At 46.1% G+C, this 17,320-nt stretch overlaps 1 protein-coding gene across 1 annotated transcript; it reads left to right on the plus strand.

Annotated features, from left to right (window-relative positions):
- The first annotated feature begins 292 nt into the window (after positions 1 to 292).
- sod2 (superoxide dismutase 2, mitochondrial) lies at positions 293 to 3,893 on the plus strand. The gene is made up of 5 exons (XM_034162333.1): positions 293 to 451; positions 902 to 1,107; positions 2,049 to 2,165; positions 3,036 to 3,215; positions 3,319 to 3,893. Exons 1-5 carry the CDS (start codon positions 423 to 425, stop codon positions 3,462 to 3,464), a joined length of 678 nt encoding a protein of 225 aa, XP_034018224.1. The 5' UTR covers positions 293 to 422; the 3' UTR covers positions 3,465 to 3,893.
- Positions 3,894 to 17,320: the final 13,427 nt, after the last annotated feature.

Below are 17,320 nucleotides of genomic sequence, written 5' to 3' on the forward strand. Positions count from 1 at the left end.
TTAAACGTTTGGAGTAATGTTGGGTCATTATTCTCAAAATGGTATTTTGTTGGCGCTGTGGTGCACGTAACCAGGATTTCTGCAGTTAATAGGAAGGCGGTATTTGTCCTGTTATGTTATGGAGCTTGGAGAGAAACATCGGCAATATAGATTTTTATAATAGACAACAGGATTAACTCATGCAGGAAAATGATCAGAAATAATGTATGGTGTGTTAATTGCGTTACTTATAATGTGTGAGCTTCCAACTGTCAACTATGAGAGGCAGTAAAGTGCCACAAAACATCGACACTGCCGGTTTCAGCACACGAAGAAGAACAAGTCGGTTAGCTGAGCAGCTGGAGCATTGCATGGTTTCTTCTTTCTTAGAACTTTAAAGGTTTCTAAACCCCTCGGAACACTTCTCACGACTTACTGCCAATATGCTTTGCAGAGCTGCTCAAATGCGCAGGTAACAGTGGTTTTAATTCATCCACTACTACAAAGTGTCTGAACTCCTCCAGTGTCCCTGAACTTGACACCGTTGTTGTGACAGCTAGCTCGTTTAGCAGCCGCGCTCGGTTAGCTTGTGGCGCATTAAATATCACAAAGTCAGTTTAGTGTCGTGACCTATGTAAATGAAGCGTGCTTTAAAAAACAGTTACCATTCTCCAAACGTTTTTTAGATTCCACACTCAAGCTCTAAAGTTTTAAAGTTGCTCGCCAAACATTTTGCTTGTTACATAACCTGCATTACGTCGTCTGTTTCCGGTGTAATTCACTCATATTAGCATTGATTGTAGATTGGAATGAAATAAACATGTCAGTTATGACTGATGCAGTGTTTAAACCACCAACCCCCGGAACTGTGCTTTCTTATTCATTCATTCATTCATTTATTTATTTATTTATTTATTTTTAGGTGTGCTGCCAGCCTGCTTCGAACCTGTAACCAGGAGGGTGCATGGAGGCAGAAGCACACACTTCCTGACCTGCTCTATGATTATGGAGCTCTGGAGCCCCACATCAGTGCAGAGATCATGCAACTGCATTACAGCAAGCATCACGCCACATATGTCAACAACCTCAATGTCACAGAAGAGAAATATCAGGAGGCGCTGGCAAAGGGTACGAACACCAGTTTGCATCACATAACCAGCCGGTAGTTTCCTGAACCGGAGTGGCTATTCGCCCAACTGTTGGTTCAGTAAAGTAAATACGCAAGCATATACACCCAACCACAGCCGACCAGTGAGCATGCTTGTAAGTTCACTTCCGGTTTCAACGCGGGAGGAAAAAGTGGATATTTTCTCACTGGCTGTGGGAGGGTTCACAGTGTTTGACTCTTCACACCCAAGGAACTGTCAGACTAACACCATCTTACAGGCAACAAGCAGCATTTTGTTCATAAAAGCTGTTTTGTCGTCGTTAACAGGCTTCCATTTAAAATGCTTATGAAGTTTGTCTGCTTTCATCCATTGTGGTGTTTTTTTTTGTTTTGTTTTTTTGCAGTAATTAAAGACAGTGCCGCTAAATGTGTCAGACGTACGCCGCTTTTCGCGCTGCAATAGAGCCGTAAAAAAGTGTTGTAAAAACGTAGTTTAGATGCACAAAGCGTGTCAAATACACGATCACGGTTGGGCGAATAAGGTAAGACATTATATTTATCTGCCCGACGGTTGGGCGTGTAATGTTCAATGTATGACTTATCTCCCCAACGGTTAGGCGAATAGCCTTTGCCTTCTTGAACTGGTGGAGTTGGGATAGATATGCAAATCAAAAGAGGTTATACATACATATACGTATGTATGTATATATATGTATATTGACTGCAGTTGCGTTGCTCATCTGCAAGAATGTAACTGTTTTTAGGAATCACGATCCAAAACACTGTAATTTTTTTTAAAATCACAAATTACTTTATGAGCTCAATATTTAATGTGCTAACAATTCTATTACGCCCTACATTTATTTTAGAAATCATGTTTTCAACATCAGTGGTCACAATTTCAAATCCAGACTTGATGTCTGCTTGTGGTTGACCTGGGGGTGTTTTATTTGTATTTTAGGGGATGTGACGGCACAGATCGCGCTTCAGCCTGCTTTGAAGTTTAATGGAGGTGGCCACATTAATCACACCATCTTCTGGACAAACCTTTCGCCAAATGGTGGCGGGGAACCACAGAGTGAGTCACAGATGCCTTTTACATCTTTTTTATTGTTGTATGACATTGGAGTAAAAATTATTGTTTTAATTCATTTTGAACTACATCTTAAATGTATAAATATTTTGTGGTTCACGGATCCAGTTGAACAACTCAAGTGTTAACACTGGAGGGTGTTTTTGCTTTCTTGTTTTAGTTTTCCAGACATCCAGTGGTTCTTAAAAGGGGATACAGACAGGTGGAAATACACAGAGTTGTTTCACTCTACTTCTCTAGTACTGCATTTGGGATATCATTGATTCCACATAGATTACATCATCGATTGGAAAGTCAAGGTGAACCTTTACTTGCTGACAAAGGAACCAAAGTCAGTGGGCTTCATAGCCATAAACAACTTCCAGTCCATGCAAAATTTGAGCAGAGAATGTGAAAATCTGAGAATCAAAGTCAAAATTTGAGAATGTCCCACAAAGATGCCCCATTAACAGAGTTAAATGCTCTGCGAACTTAAGCATTGATCACAAGAAGCCCCACACATATGAATGGTGGCATTCAGTGAGTACTTGTGGAGCCACAGATGAGCGCATTCTTCTAATCTCTTGAGATGCTTCTCACCTCCTAAATGGGTACAAAGTTCACGTGTAATGCCAGCAGGGCAATATATCACAGATCCCTCAGCTGTTTCAGCACCTTTGTAGTCTCCCTGAGATTCAGTGGTTTGCAGCTGACCGGCTGATCAGCCCCAAGAACAATCATCCTGGCTGGATGCTTTCATCCCAGTTTGATCTTTAATTATGTGTAACCTCATGAAATTCTGAACCATCTGTTTGTGACACCTTAAAAACTAAGCAGAAAGTGTCTTCATTTAGTTGTGTTTTCCTTTTGCTGCAGAGGAGTTAATGGAAGCCATCAAAAAGGACTTTGGGTCCTTTCAGAAGATGAAGGAGAAGTTGTCTGCTGCAGCAGTGGCAGTGCAGGGCTCAGGCTGGAGCTGGTTGGGTTACGATAAGGAGAGCGGCAGGCTTCGCATTGCAGCTTGTGCGAACCAGGATCCCCTACAGGGCACCACAGGTCAGTGATGTGCACCTGCGACACACATGAATGAGAATCATCTTCCTTTAAATCTGTTGGCAGTCAAAAAGTATACAACGGTTGCTCCGTACCTGACTTTCAGGTCTGATCCCTCTCCTTGGTATCGATGTATGGGAGCATGCATACTACCTTCAGTACAAAAATGTGCGGCCGGATTATGTTAAAGCCATCTGGAACGTCATCAACTGGGAAAATGTGAGTGAGCGTCTCCAGATCGCCAAAAAGTAAAACCCTCTCTGCTGTAGGCCTGGGTTAAATGGTTGTTGCAAATAGTTCTTTAATTATGCACGCCAAGCAAAAAAGTGGGTGAATATATTGTTTCAGGTCAGTCTGGTTACATCTAAGTTGTTTAAATGCTGACATCAACACAGTTGGTGCATGTTCTGTTTCCTTGTGGCAGATACTTACATGTTAAAATGCTATTATTTCCAAATACCTTTTAACCCAGGTCTGTTTCAACTACTCGTCTTCTGAAAGCGCACAAAGATTGTGATTCTGCCGTGAAGGCGGGCTTTTGTTATTATTGTTATTATTCATGCTTGTCTAATTTGTAATCCAGTCTGAGAACACCAGAGTGCTTATTCGGTGAGCACAATCAAGTGTTATTTTCACTTGTAATTATGATGTACAATAATAAAGAGAGACATTCAGTTGTACAAACTTGGTGGTGGTCGTTTTTATTTTAATTCCTCTTGTGTTGTAACAGATTTTCCACAATCTCAGCATTTTAAAAAGTGAAGTGAAAGAAAAGTAATAGTTATGGTGACTAATGTGTGTTTTGGTTTAAAGCGTCTATCTTATCATACCCAAATGGCCTCTCTGTGCGTGTGTGCGTGCGTGTGTATGGCTTCGAACATGGAGAAACTGGGGAGAGCTCACATTTGCTGTTTGGTATGATTTTGTACGAGGTCTATTAGAAAAGTATCCGACCTTATTATTTTTTTCAAAAACCATATGGATTTGAATCACGTGTGATTACATCAGACATGCTTGAACCCTCGTGGGCATGCGAGAGTTTTTTCACGCCTGTCGGTTACGTCATTCGCCTGTGGGCAGTCTTTGAGTGAGGAGTCGTCCACCCGCTCGTCGATTTTTTTCATTGTTTAGGAATGGCTCAGACTGTTGCTTTGTTTGATAAAATTTTTTTCAAAACTGTAAGGCACAACTGAGTGGACACCATTCAATAAATTCAGCTGGTTTTCGGTAAAAATTTTAACGGCTGATGAGAGATTTTGGTCTGGTAGTGTCGCTTTAAGGACGGTCCACGGCGCCTGACGGCGATCTGCGCTTCGAGGCGGCAGCGTCTCGCCGTTTCAAGTTGAAAACTTCCACATTTCAGGCTCTGTTGATGCAGTAAGTCGTCAGAGAACAGAGAACTTTCAGAAGAAGTCGGCATGAGGAGTTTATTCGGACATTCCATTGTTAACGGTCATTTTGTAATGAAAGAACGTGCGGGCAGAGTCACATGTCAGGCTGGAAGTCCCTGGTTTTGTGGTTTTAAATGTTATTGTGATTTATGTTTGTTTAATAGTGTTGTTAGTGTTATTGATTTCTTGTGTTTTTGTAGTTGATTTGGTTTAGTCGGTTTAATTAAGTATCTGTTGTGAAGGTGTCGTGACACGGACCCACAACAGGGGGCGTAAATGAACGGACAATGGATAAGCCAAAAAAGTAACAATTTAATGTTGTGAATCGCACAACGACGTACAGACAATAACAATATGGTGGAACGTCAAATATACACAAGGTGACGTGTGGGCATGGTCGAAGATAGAAGACACCTGGCGAGAGAAGAGCCGGATCCCACACAGCTTCCACCACCAACGGATCTGAAGAACACCGGAGCCGCCAAGCCCTGCGCCCCAGGTGGCCACTGTCTTCAGCAGTCAGACCCGGTACTGCTGGCAGAGAACAGAAACAGTAATGATGAGTGTGAGTTCGCACACTCAGTAATCCCACAGTCAGTGTTCAGTTAGGAGGGAGCACCTCCACCTCCAATCACACACTCGTACAGCTCCTTGTGAAACCACTTATCTGGTTGGGGTGTGAGGCGAAGCCGTCGCAGTCCACACCAAACGCCAACACAGCAGACAAGGACACGTCACAGGAAAACGGCTGTAAATGAGATCAGACTCTTGTTCAGTTAAAGCAGAGAAATTACCTGAATGGTAGCTGATTTCTCGGCGGGGAGGTGGAGTTGCAGTCCGGCCTTTATGGTGGTGGTGATGTGGATGAGTGACAGCTGGTGCTGATGACGAGTGACAGCTGTCACTCCCGGTTGCTATGATGCCCTCTCGTGCTTGAAGCCCGCACTTCAAGCAGGGCGCCATCTGGTGGTGGTGGGCCAGCAGTACCTCCTCTTCAGCGGCCCACACAACAGGACCCCCCCCTCAATGGGCGCCTCCTGGCGCCCGACCTGGCTTGTCCGGGTGCCGCCGGTAGAAGTCGGCCAGGAGGGCCGGGTCCAGGATGAAGCTCCTCTTCACCCAGGAGCGTTCTTCGGGTCCATACCCCTCGCAGTCCACCAAATACTGGAACCCCCGGCCCTTCTGACGGACGTCCAGGAGCCGGCGCACAGTCCAAGCCGGCTCCCCGTCGATGATCCGGGCAGGAGGCGGCGCCGGTCCGGGGGTACAGAGGGGTGAAACGTGGTGAGGCTTGATACGTGACACGTGGAAAACCGGATGTATCCGCAGTGAAGCTGAAGCTGCCAGCTTCACTGCGGCTGGACTGAGGATTTTGGTTATGGTGAACGGTCCTATGTACCTGTCCTTAAGCTTCTGGGATTCCACCTGCAGGGGGATGTCCTTTGTGGATAGCCAAACCTCCTGCCCGGGCTGGTATGCAGGGGCCGGGGAACGCCGGCGGTCTGCATGGGCCTTAGCCCTCGTCCGGGCTCTGAGCAGGGCAGAGCGGGCGGTACGGCACTTCCTCAGATGGGCCTGGACCGAGGGCACCCCGACCTCTCCCTCCACTAGCGGAAACAATGGGGGCTGGTACCCCAAACACACTTCAAACGGGGAGAGGCCGGTGGCAGATGAAACTTGGCTATTATGAGCGTACTCGATCCAGGCCAGATGGTTGCTCCAGGCCGTTGGGTGCGCGGAGGTCACGCAGCGGAGGGCCTGCTCCAGTTCCTGGTTCGTCCGCTCTGCCTGCCCGTTCGTCTGGGGGTGGTACCCAGACGAGAGACTGACGGTGGCCCCCAGTTCCCTGCAGAAACTCCTCCAGACCTGGGAGGAGAACTGAGGACCACGATCCGAGACAATGTCCGATGGAATCCCATGCAGACGCACGACATGGTGGACCAGGAGGTCTGCAGTCTCCTGGGCCGTCGGGAGCTTCGGGAGGGCCATGAAGTGGGCCACCTTGGAGAACCGGTCCACTATCGTGAGGATGGTAGTCATGCCCTGGGACGGCGGGAGGCCCGTGACAAAGTCCAGGCCGATGTGAGACCAGGGGCGATGAGGCACGGGCAGAGGCTGGAGGAGGCCTTGGGCCTTGTGGTGGTCGGCCTTGCCCCTGCCACAGGTGGTGCAGGCCTGGACATACTCCCGGACGTCGGCTTCCATAGACGCCCACCAGAAGCGCTGCCGGACCACTGCCACGGTCCTTCGCACCCCTGGATGACAGGAGAGCTTGGAACCGTGACAGAAGTCAAGGACCGCAGCCCTGGCCTCTGGTGGGATGTACAATTTGTTCTTTGGACCTGTCCCCGGGTCCGGGCTCTGTGTCAGGGCCTCCCGGACGGTCTTCTCCACGTCCCAGGTAAGGGTGGCCACGATAGTGGACTCGGGGATGATGGTTTCAGGGGGGTCTGACAGCTCGGTCTTGACCTCCTCTTCATGCACCCGGAACAGGGCGTCAGATCGTTGGTTTTTTGTCCCGGGGCGGTAGGTGATCTGGAAGTCAAAACGCCCGAAGAACAGCGACCAGCGGACTTGCCTGGGGTTCAGACGCCTGGCAGTCCGAATGTACTCCAGGTTCCGATGGTCCGTGAAAACCGTAAATGGTACCGATGCTCCCTCCAACAGGTGTCTCCACTCCTCAAGAGCCTCCTTCACCGCAAGAAGTTCCCGATTGCCGACGTCATAGTTCCTTTCAGCCGGGGTCAACCTGCGGGAAAAGTAGGCACATGGATGGAGAACCTTGTCGGACTCCCCGCTCTGGGATAGCACGGCTCCTATCCCTGAGTCAGAGGCGTCCACTTCAACTACAAACTGGCGATTGGGATCGGGCTGCACCAGAACCGGTGCAGTCGACAACCGGCGTGTCAACTCCCTAAACGCGGCTTCGCACCGATCCGACCAGGTGAATGGGACTTTTGTGGAGGTCAGGGCTGTCAGGGGGCTCACTACCTGACTGTAGCCCTTGATGAACCTCCGGTAGAAATTTGCAAAACCGAGGAACTGTTGTAGTTTCCTACGGTTGGTTGGTTGGGGCCAATCTCTCACCGCCGCAACCTTGGCCGGATCAGGGGCGACGGAGTTGGAGGAGATTATGAACCCCAGAAAGGACAAAGAAGTGCGGTGGAACTCGCACTTCTCGCCCTTCACAAACAGCCGGTTCTCCAACAACCGCTGTAGGACCTGACGTACATGCTTGACATGGGTCTCAGGATCCGGAGAAAAGATGAGTATATTGTCTAGATATACGAAGACAAACCGGTGCAGGAAGTCCCGCAAGACGTTATTAACCAACGCTTGGAACGTCGCGGGCGCATTGGTGAGGCCGAACGGCATGACCAGATACTCAAAGTGACCTAACGGGGTGTTAAATGCCGTCTTCCACTCGTCTCCCTCCCGGATCTGAACCAGGTGATAAGCATTCCTAAGATCCAATTTTGTGAAAATTTGGGCTCCATGCAAGGGCGTGAACACTGAATCCAACAGAGGTAGCGGGTATCGGTTGCGAACCGTGATCTCGTTCAGCCCTCTGTAATCAATGCATGGACGGAGTCCGCCGTCCTTCTTGCCCACAAAAAAGAAACCAGCACCCATCGGGGAGGTGGAGTTCTGGATCAACCCGGCAGCTAACGAGTCCCGGATGTAGGTTTCCATTGATTCGCGTTCCGGACGTGAGAGGTTGTACAGCCTGCTGGACGGGTACTCAGCGCCCGGTATCAAATCAATGGCACAATCGTACGGACGGTGTGGGGGCAGCGTGAGTGCCAGATCCTTGCTGAAGACGTCAGCAAGGTCATGGTACTCGGCTGGCACCGCCGCCAGATTGGGGGGGACTAAAATCTCCTCCTTAGCTGTCACACCGGGTGGAACCGAGGATCCTAAACACTCCCGGTGGCAGGTTTCGCTCCACTGAACCACAACCCCAGACGGCCAATCAATCCGGGGATTGTGTTTTAACACCCATGGAAAACCCAAAATCACTCGGGAGGTAGAAAGTGTTACGTAAAACACAATCTCCTCCCTGTGATTCCCAGACACCACCAATGTCACTGGCTGTGTCTGGTGTGTGATTAGTGGAAGAAGGGTGCCATCTAGTGCCCGCACCGACAGTGGTGACGGTAGGGCCATTAGAGGGAGCCCAACCTCCTTTGCCCATCTGCTATCCAGCAGATTCCCCTCCGACCCCGTGTCCACCAGTGCTGGGGCGTGAAGGGTTAGATCCCCACTCAGGATCGTGACTGGGATACGTGCAGATTGTCGGGGTCTCCCCGCGTGGGTGTTGTGACCCACCCTTAGCCCAGTCTCTAAGGACGAGTGCTGCTGTTTTGACCGTTTGGGGCATTCTCTCTGTGTATGCTTGGTTGAGCTGCAGAGAAAACACTCTCCACGGATCAGCCTCCTTTGTCTCTGCTCTGATCGTTTTTTTGGCCCTGCTCGTTTCCATAGCAACGTCAGCAGGGGGAGCTGTCGTCACGTGGAGAGCCCTGGCTGTGGAGCGTGGGGAAGTCGGCTCCCTTTCGGACCCGGGAGGAAGAGGGACGGCTTGTGCCTGACCATGCCCCTCGTCTCGCTCCCGTCGGTGTTCTGTTAATCGGTTGTCTAACCGTATAACCAGGTCGATAAGCCCGTCCAAATCCCGCGGCTCGTCCTTCGCCACCAGGTGCTCCTTAAGGACCGGCGACAGTCCGTTTACAAAGGCGGCGCGGAGCGCAACAGCATTCCAGCCGGCTCGCGCTGCCGCGATGCGGAAGTCGACTGCATACTTCGCTGCGCTCCGACAACCCTGTCTTATCGACAGCAGCACGCTTGAAGCGGTCTCGCCTCTATGAGGGTGGTCGAACACCTGTCGGAACTCCCTCACAAACTCAGTGTAAATTGTTAGGAGCCGTGAATTCTGCTCCCAGAGCGCTGTAGCCCAGGCGCGTGCCTCTCCTCGAAGCAAATTTATAACATAAGCCACCCGGCTAGCGTCTGACGCGTACATGACAGGACACTGTGAAAAGACGAGACAGCACTGCATCAAGAAGTCCGCGCACTTCTCCACACAGCCTCCGTACGGCTCCGTATGCTTCAGGGGAAGGTGGGGGGGTTCGTTGAACGACCAGTGGAATGTCTGTCTCTGGCATACGGTCAGCAGGAGGAGGTGCTGCAGCAGCGCCCTGATCATGCGCTTCCACCTGGGCGGTGAGAGCCTCCATCCTCCGATTGAGAATAATGCCCTGCTCGGTAACTAAGTCCAACCGAGCAGTAAAAGCGGTTAAGATGTGCTGCAGCTCACCTAACACGCCTCCTGCTGGCGCCTGTGCACCTCGCTCTTCCATTGGCTGTTCAAGCGATGGTTGACGCCCCTCGGGATCCGTGACGCTGGCCGAGAAATCCTGTTGTGAAGGTGTCGTGACACGGACCCACAACAGGAGGCGTAAATGAACGGACAATGGATAAGCCAAAAAAGTAACAATTTAATGTTGTGAATCGCACAACGACGTACAGACAATAACAATATGGTGGAACGTCAAATATACACAAGGTGACGTGTGGTCAGGCTCGAAGATAGAAGACACCTGGCGAGAGAAGAGCCGGATCCCACACAGCTTCCACCACCAACGGATCTGAAGAACACCGGAGCCGCCAAGCCCTGCGCCCCAGGTGGCCACTGTCTTCAGCAGTCAGACCCGGTACTGCTGGCAGAGAACAGAAACAGTAATGATGAGTGTGAGTTCGCACACTCAGTAATCCCACAGTCAGTGTTCAGTTAGGAGGGAGCACCTCCACAGCAGACAAGGACACGTCACAGGAAAACGGCTGTAAATGAGATCAGACTCTTGTTCAGTTAAAGCAGAGAAATTACCTGAATGGTAGCTGATTTCTCGGCGGGGAGGTGGAGTTGCAGTCCGGCCTTTATGGTGGTGGTGATGTGGATGAGTGACAGCTGGTGCTGATGACGAGTGACAGCTGTCACTCCCGGTTGCTATGACGCCCTCTTGTGCTTGAAGCCCACACTTCAAGCAGGTCGCCATCTGGTGGTGGTGGGCCAGCAGTACCTCCTCTTCAGCGGCCCACACAACAGTATCATGTTGCCTTTACCATGAATAGGAAGTATATGTAGTGCTTTTGATGTCTTCCGCCACTGTCTCTGTTTGTGGGTGTGTAAAAATAAAAGCACCTACTTGGGTCAGAATGCAGGAAAAGACTACAAGCTCTGGCTCGGTTTTTGTTCATCCATGCAGGTCGCCACAATTTATTAAAAGTAAAGTGGTGTCTGTGTACATGTGTGCATGCATGCGTGTGTATAACTTTGATCATGGACAAACTGGAGTGAGCTGACATTTGCCGTTTGGGATGCTTATGTATTTCGGGTCAAGGATGAGCGCTGCCAAAACAGAACATTGATAGGACTAATATTTTTGGAGAAACTTCGAATATTGGCAAACAACACTGAACAATGGTCACTGATAATTACATTTTGGACTCGCACACCATTCCAGCAAGGGACTGTAAATAGTGTTAATTTTGTTAGACGAAACACTCTGAAATATGTTCGTCAACAACCCTTTTTCCCATGACTAAGACGAGACGATGACGAGATGGCACCAATGTTCTGAAAACTCTGACAAAAACTGTGTAAATGTGCGTTATTGTTGATGAATAAAAACGAGATGAAAAAGTTTTGCAAGAAATAAAAAAATAAAAACTTCCCCGTTTTCATCTATGACACAAGAAGAAACACAACATCCAGTCCAGTCATGTGTTTGCCAGCAGTTCTACTGTACTGTAGGCTACGTTACGTATCCTCTTGCTGTGCCCACTGATAGTTTTAGTTTAACATATTATGGCTACAATACAGGGTTCTCACCAGCATTATAACAGCGTAATGGTCCGTTATGCTGTTATAATAAAAAATTACACTGCAGTTGGGCCGTTAAGTTGTTTCTGAGGGTGTGTAACAGGAAAATAATAATTTCTCTACCTTGATTGTGGACCCGCTGGTTCTGATTAGAAGCACCGCGTCCACAGTTAAAGATGTCAGTCGTGACTTACCTTTTCTGCTGATTAAAGTCTCTAAATAGGCTTCTTTATCTGCGAGAATTATCCATCACTTCACACGGACAGTTTTTATTTGTTCATTAACATGCCTTTTTTGTGGGGCAGCCAACATCGTGGTTCTCTGTCGTGGATTGGAACATTAATATCTCCCACTTCTCTGGTGTGTAAACTAAAGTTAGTGCCCCAAATAATAATAATAATAATAATAATAATGATGATGATAATATCTTCCACTCCATGTATGTGTGGTGGGATTTGCTCTGTGGCTCTGTTCCGAGTAAAGGTGGAAAGACGGATCATTCTGCAATCAATAACTTCAAAGCGAATCGCCATTTTAAGTCAAATGACACCTCTGTCCAAACGTAAAACAGACAGCATACTACAACTGACCAAAACTGTTTTTCCCCAAAATGAGACGTCCTCCATTCCATCAAGGAGAACTTATCCCAGTGACAAAGTCTCAGCGCTCCAGGCGCGAGTATTGTAGGGGAGATCTGAGCCAAAGTCACATTTTACATTTATATCCCTCTGAATCTGCTCGGCTATAAGATAATATTTAACACCAGTTTTTAATTTAATATTATTTTGTTGGTGTTTCTAATAAATATAAAACATCAGAACAAGTGCATCATTTGTAGATGTGTATTGAATCAACAAAGAAGACACTTTTAGCAAAGTTGCATTGAAGATTCATTCAATTAATTCAAGATGTTTGTTATTCCAGACATTTAATCAATATTTCAGCTGTGGAACACAACTCAACTGGAATGAATGAATAAAAATTATCTCTGAAATAAATAGAAAAAGACTAAAAAGTTTTGACTAAAACTCGACTACAATACCTCAAACTCTCATTTGACTAAAACTAGGCTAAAATGTTGAGACTTTTAGTCGACTAAAACATGACTAACAAAAATGATATGTGAATGACTAAATGTGACTAAGACTAAGAATGAACTTTGAAACAAGACTAAGACTAAATTGAAAAATGGGCAACAAAATTAACACTAGCGGTAAATCATCTATATATTAAAACCATGCGTGTGTGTGATTTTAGTTAGCAAGTTCAATTTAAGTAAATAATTGTAAATATACTCAACAAAAATATAAACGCAACACTTTTGGTTTTGCTCCCATTTTGTATGAGATGAACTCAAAGATCTAAAACTTTTTCCACATACACAATATCACCATTTCCCTCAAATATTGTTCACAAACCAGTCGAAATCTGTGATAGTGAGCACTTCTCCTTTGCTGAGATAATCCATCCCACCTCACAGGTGTGCCATATCAAGATGCTGATTAGACACCATGATTAGTGCACAGGTGTGCCTTAGACTGCCCACAATAAAAGGCCACTCTGAAAGGTGCGGTTTTGTTTCATTGGGGGGGGGATACCAGTCAGTATCTGGTGTGACCACCATTTGCGTCATGCAGTGCAACACATCTCCTTCGCATCATCCGTGAAGAGAACACCTCTCCAACGTGCCAAACGCCAGCGAATGTGAGCATTTGCACACTCAAGTCGGTTACGACGACAAACTGGAGTCAGGTCGAGACACCGATGAGGACGACGAGCATGCAGATGAGCTTCCCTGAGATGGTTTCTGACAGTTTGTGCAGAAATTCTTTGGTTATGCAAACCGATTGTTTCAGCAGCTGTCCGAGTGGCTGGTCTCAGACGATCTTGGAGGTGAACATGCTGGATGTGGAGGTCCTGGGCTGGTGTGGTTACACGTGGTCTGCGGTTGTGAGGCTGGTTGGATGTACTGCCAAATTCTCTGAAACGACTTTGGAGACGGCTTATCGTAGAGAAATGAACATTCAATACATGAGCAACAGCTCTGGTTGACATTCCTGCTGTCAGCATGCCAACTGCACGCTCCCTCAAATCTTGCGACATCTGTGGCATTGTGCTGTGTGATAAAACTGCACCTTTCAGAGTGGCCTTTTATTGTGGGCAGTCTAAGGCACACCTGTGCACTAATCATGGTGTCTAATCAGCATCTTGATATGGCACACCTGTGAGGTGGGATGGATTATCTCAGCAAAGGAGAAGTGCTCACTATCACAGATTTAGACTGGTTTGTGAACAATATTTGAGGGAAATGGTGATATTGTGTATGTGGAAAAAGTTTTAGATCTTTGAGTTCATCTCATACAAAATGGGAGCAAAACCAAAAGTGTTGCGTTTATATTTTTGTTGAGTGTATATTAAAAATACATGGATGACACAAGAAAGTGAAAGCACATTTCCATTGTGGTCCATTTAAAAATTAAATGACAAAATAGAAGCAATAATAATAATGGTCTGTATATATGATAACAAGAACCTAAACAATTAATTACTTTAAGACCATAAATTAACATTCACAAATTACATAATTAACAGGAAATAAAAGGATTGAGTTCTTCTAAAAACATTTTGAGGTCTAAGGTTCTAAAAACATTCTGGACTGACATGCCATTCCAACTCATTATAGAAACTTTGCAGAATTTATTGCCATCCCTGAAAAATGTCACCTACCCATTTTATAAACACTACCCAATCTAGAGCCTGTGGATCCCCACAAGCAATGTACTCGTTCTCTTTTACTAGACTACATTAAAAATCACCACAGCTTTTTTTTTCTTCCAATTAACCTATTTTGACATTTGCATTAAGTTGAATTCAAGCAAATCAGGCCACTTCATGAATCCCTCACAGTTGTAATTTAAATTTTTTTCATCATGTCAGTGTATGATGATTCAATCAAGAGTTTCATTCCCCTTCTCTCCAGAGTTTAGCTCCACCTCTCCAGGCTGACCTCAACCTACTTAATACAAATCACGTCATGCAAAACATCTCCACCAAGATTTTTTTTAAAGATGCAGATTTGGCTTGACTTTAAAATCAGAATATTTCATTATCATTTAGAGCAACTTTGGCAGTGGAGACGGGCTCCAAATTTTTAGCTCATGACCCACCCATTGATCAAGTGCCAAGAAAATTGAGAAGTTTGTGATTCTGCTAAAAATAAATAGAAATAAAGGGGGAAATGATGCAGGGGTGTACAAATTGTAATGTCTGAAGAGTACTGTCTCGACAGCCTGAATTTAACTTTTGAACATGGCAGTGATTTAAAGTTTGCATTAAAACACCAGGAAATGATTGAACAAGTGGTAGTTTATAGTACAGACAGAAGGGGGCGGTGTGGCCAAAGGTTTCCTGCTGCAGATGCTCTTTAGTTCTGCCTTGCATGTCCACATTTTTTTTCCAAGGAACTTTTATAATTAAATGCACTTATTTAATTCATGGCCATATGCTGCTGAACCTTTGCCATTTTTCTTTTTCTTCCCTCCATATGTGCGACCAATAAAAGAGGTGCTTCACAAAGTTCTATTAAGGACACGTTCACTGTATGCAAATAACTTCCAGCTGGTCCTCTCTTCCCAGCCAGTTGGCCCCTCGGTGATGAGGACTGACTAGTGACCCACTGGGAATGTTGAATTCCAGCAACCTCGCTCCGATTTCCTGGAGATGGTGTCATGATGTGGAGGTGAACTTGAGTTAGTGTCCACTTTAAAAAATAAATAAATAAGACATTCTAACGTATAATAAAATAAAAATCTCTTCACTTGAGATTCAAACTAGAACCATTTTGTTGTATTGAAGTCCGCATGATTTAGACTTCTTTAAATGCTAAATCACATACTGGTGTGTTCATATTTGTTCCATTAATTGTGCTTTTTTAAAAAAGTTTTTTTTTTTTTAAATTTGGGGTGTGCCAGAAATGACTTCCTTTCACAAATCATATAAAAAGTAAGTCCCTTCGGCTGCTCCCTTGTTTGCACTTGGGGTCGCCACAGCAAATCCAAGGTGGATCTGCATGTTGAATTGGCACAAGTTTTACGCCGGATGCCCTTCCTGATGCAACTCCACATTGCATGGAAAAATGTGGCAGGGGTGGGATTTGAACCCGGAACCTTCTGAACTGAAACCAAGCACATTAACCACTTGGCCACCACCCCTTCACAAATCATATAAAAATGGAATTTATTCAGGATTGGGTTTCTTCAACCTCTGGAAGGGAAAATGGGGAGGGAGGGGGGAAAAAAGAGTCAAAGACTTGGTTTCACTTCCTCTCCAGTCTGTCTCTTTGCCGTTTTGCCCTTCGATGCCAACACAAACCTGCTCTCCTTCAGCAATCGCAAAGTGGAATCTGCACACTGGAAATTCTCATTTCTGTGCTTGTGTAATTAATATGCATCTTCATCGTATTGTTGCTAGTTTTTCGTTTTTAGAGAGTTTTTTAGTGTTGGGGGAGTAAAAAAAAAAACACCCCAGAGACGCCCAGATTAAGTTTTCTCCAACACTTAGGAACTGGATACGAGCTCTGCTCCTAGTGCGGTTTCTCGGGGAGCGAGCACACAAGCACGAGACCCGCATGTGGCTTTGTCGCACATCCTTCTTTTCATTGTCGGGGTAGAAAAACAGAAAGGCATGTCCATCGCACACTGCATCCTGATTCAAATTATGGCTTGGCATGACTACACAGTGCAGTTTTTCCTTTCTTGACTTGCATCACAGAGCGACTGTTACAAGCGCACTGATGCATGTTTTCTTGATGTGGGAGCTGTTGTGACGACACAGATGCCTAAAGATGCACGTTTGATGGGTGGTAGTTGGTTTTCTTGACGTTCTGGAGGGTTTGTGCCTGAAGTGGAAGGTTAATGTTTGGCATTTGCATCCGAGTGCTACATACTTGTCACATGACTCCTTCCTGTATGAAGGTCGACGCTCTCTCTCTCTCTTTTTTTTTTTTTGTTCTGCTTGCCCAGGCGTTGCAGCTGCTCGCCCTGCACAAGCTGCCATTGTCCCCTTTGTGTTGGAAAGCTACTTTAAAGGGCAAAAAAATTCTGAAGTGTCATCGCGAAGGAGGTAAAAGTTTCCAGCTTTGTTGGCAGGAAAGTCGGTGCACCCGTTTGGATTGGAGCTGGAGTCGCTGGCTTTTAGTGCATCTGAGGCAAGATTTTAGGAACTGATCAGTCCATCACGCCACTTAAGAGCATTTTCACATCTCAGCTCTGCCCTGATCTTCTCTCTTTTACCAGCTTTGGTTTTTCATAGCTGTTATATGAAACAGACATTTGCACCCGTGAAAGTGTGGTACGACTTGAAGGCATCTTTTCGGCACGTAGCGATGCTACGAAGTATGCAAAGCATTCTTTTGTGCTTTTTTTATGTTAAAGAAAAATAAGGCTTGGTTATATAACAATATAACGCAATGGTAAAATACCCACGGCCGTATGACCATGTAATCAATGAAAGGGTGTGTAGAAAGAATGTGACCTTTTGACCCCTTAGAATAGGTCGTTAGCCATCTTTGAACTTGTCCAAGGTTTGCATCCCAAGAATGCTCCATGTGAATTTGAAGACCCTGGCACAAATAGGACTGGAGTTATGTGACAGACAGACAGACAGCCTTCGCAATTCCCGATGGCCATCATTGGGTAAAAATCTGTTATGCTCTAAATCCTTATTAAAACAAATATCTACACCGTGATCTAAATGAAAAACAAATGTGTAAAAGCCAAAATAGTGGATTGCATAAATATGTGAACAGTTTAACACACTAAATTACTTTTACAGCC

The sequence above is a fragment of the Thalassophryne amazonica genome, chromosome 21 (genome assembly GCF_902500255.1).
Source record: "Thalassophryne amazonica chromosome 21, fThaAma1.1, whole genome shotgun sequence".
Lineage (NCBI taxonomy): Eukaryota > Metazoa > Chordata > Actinopteri > Batrachoidiformes > Batrachoididae > Thalassophryne > Thalassophryne amazonica.

Excerpts from the sequence above, each read along its gene's own strand:
- sod2 (XM_034162333.1), top strand. The coding sequence starts at position 423 with ATGCTTTGCAGAGCTGCTCAAATGCGCAG. Across the intron at positions 452-901 it reads AGAGCTGCTCAAATGCGCAG|GTGTGCTGCCAGCCTGCTTC; the intron begins GTAACAGTGGTT and ends ATTTATTTTTAG. Across the intron at positions 3,216-3,318 it reads TCCCCTACAGGGCACCACAG|GTCTGATCCCTCTCCTTGGT; the intron begins GTCAGTGATGTG and ends CCTGACTTTCAG.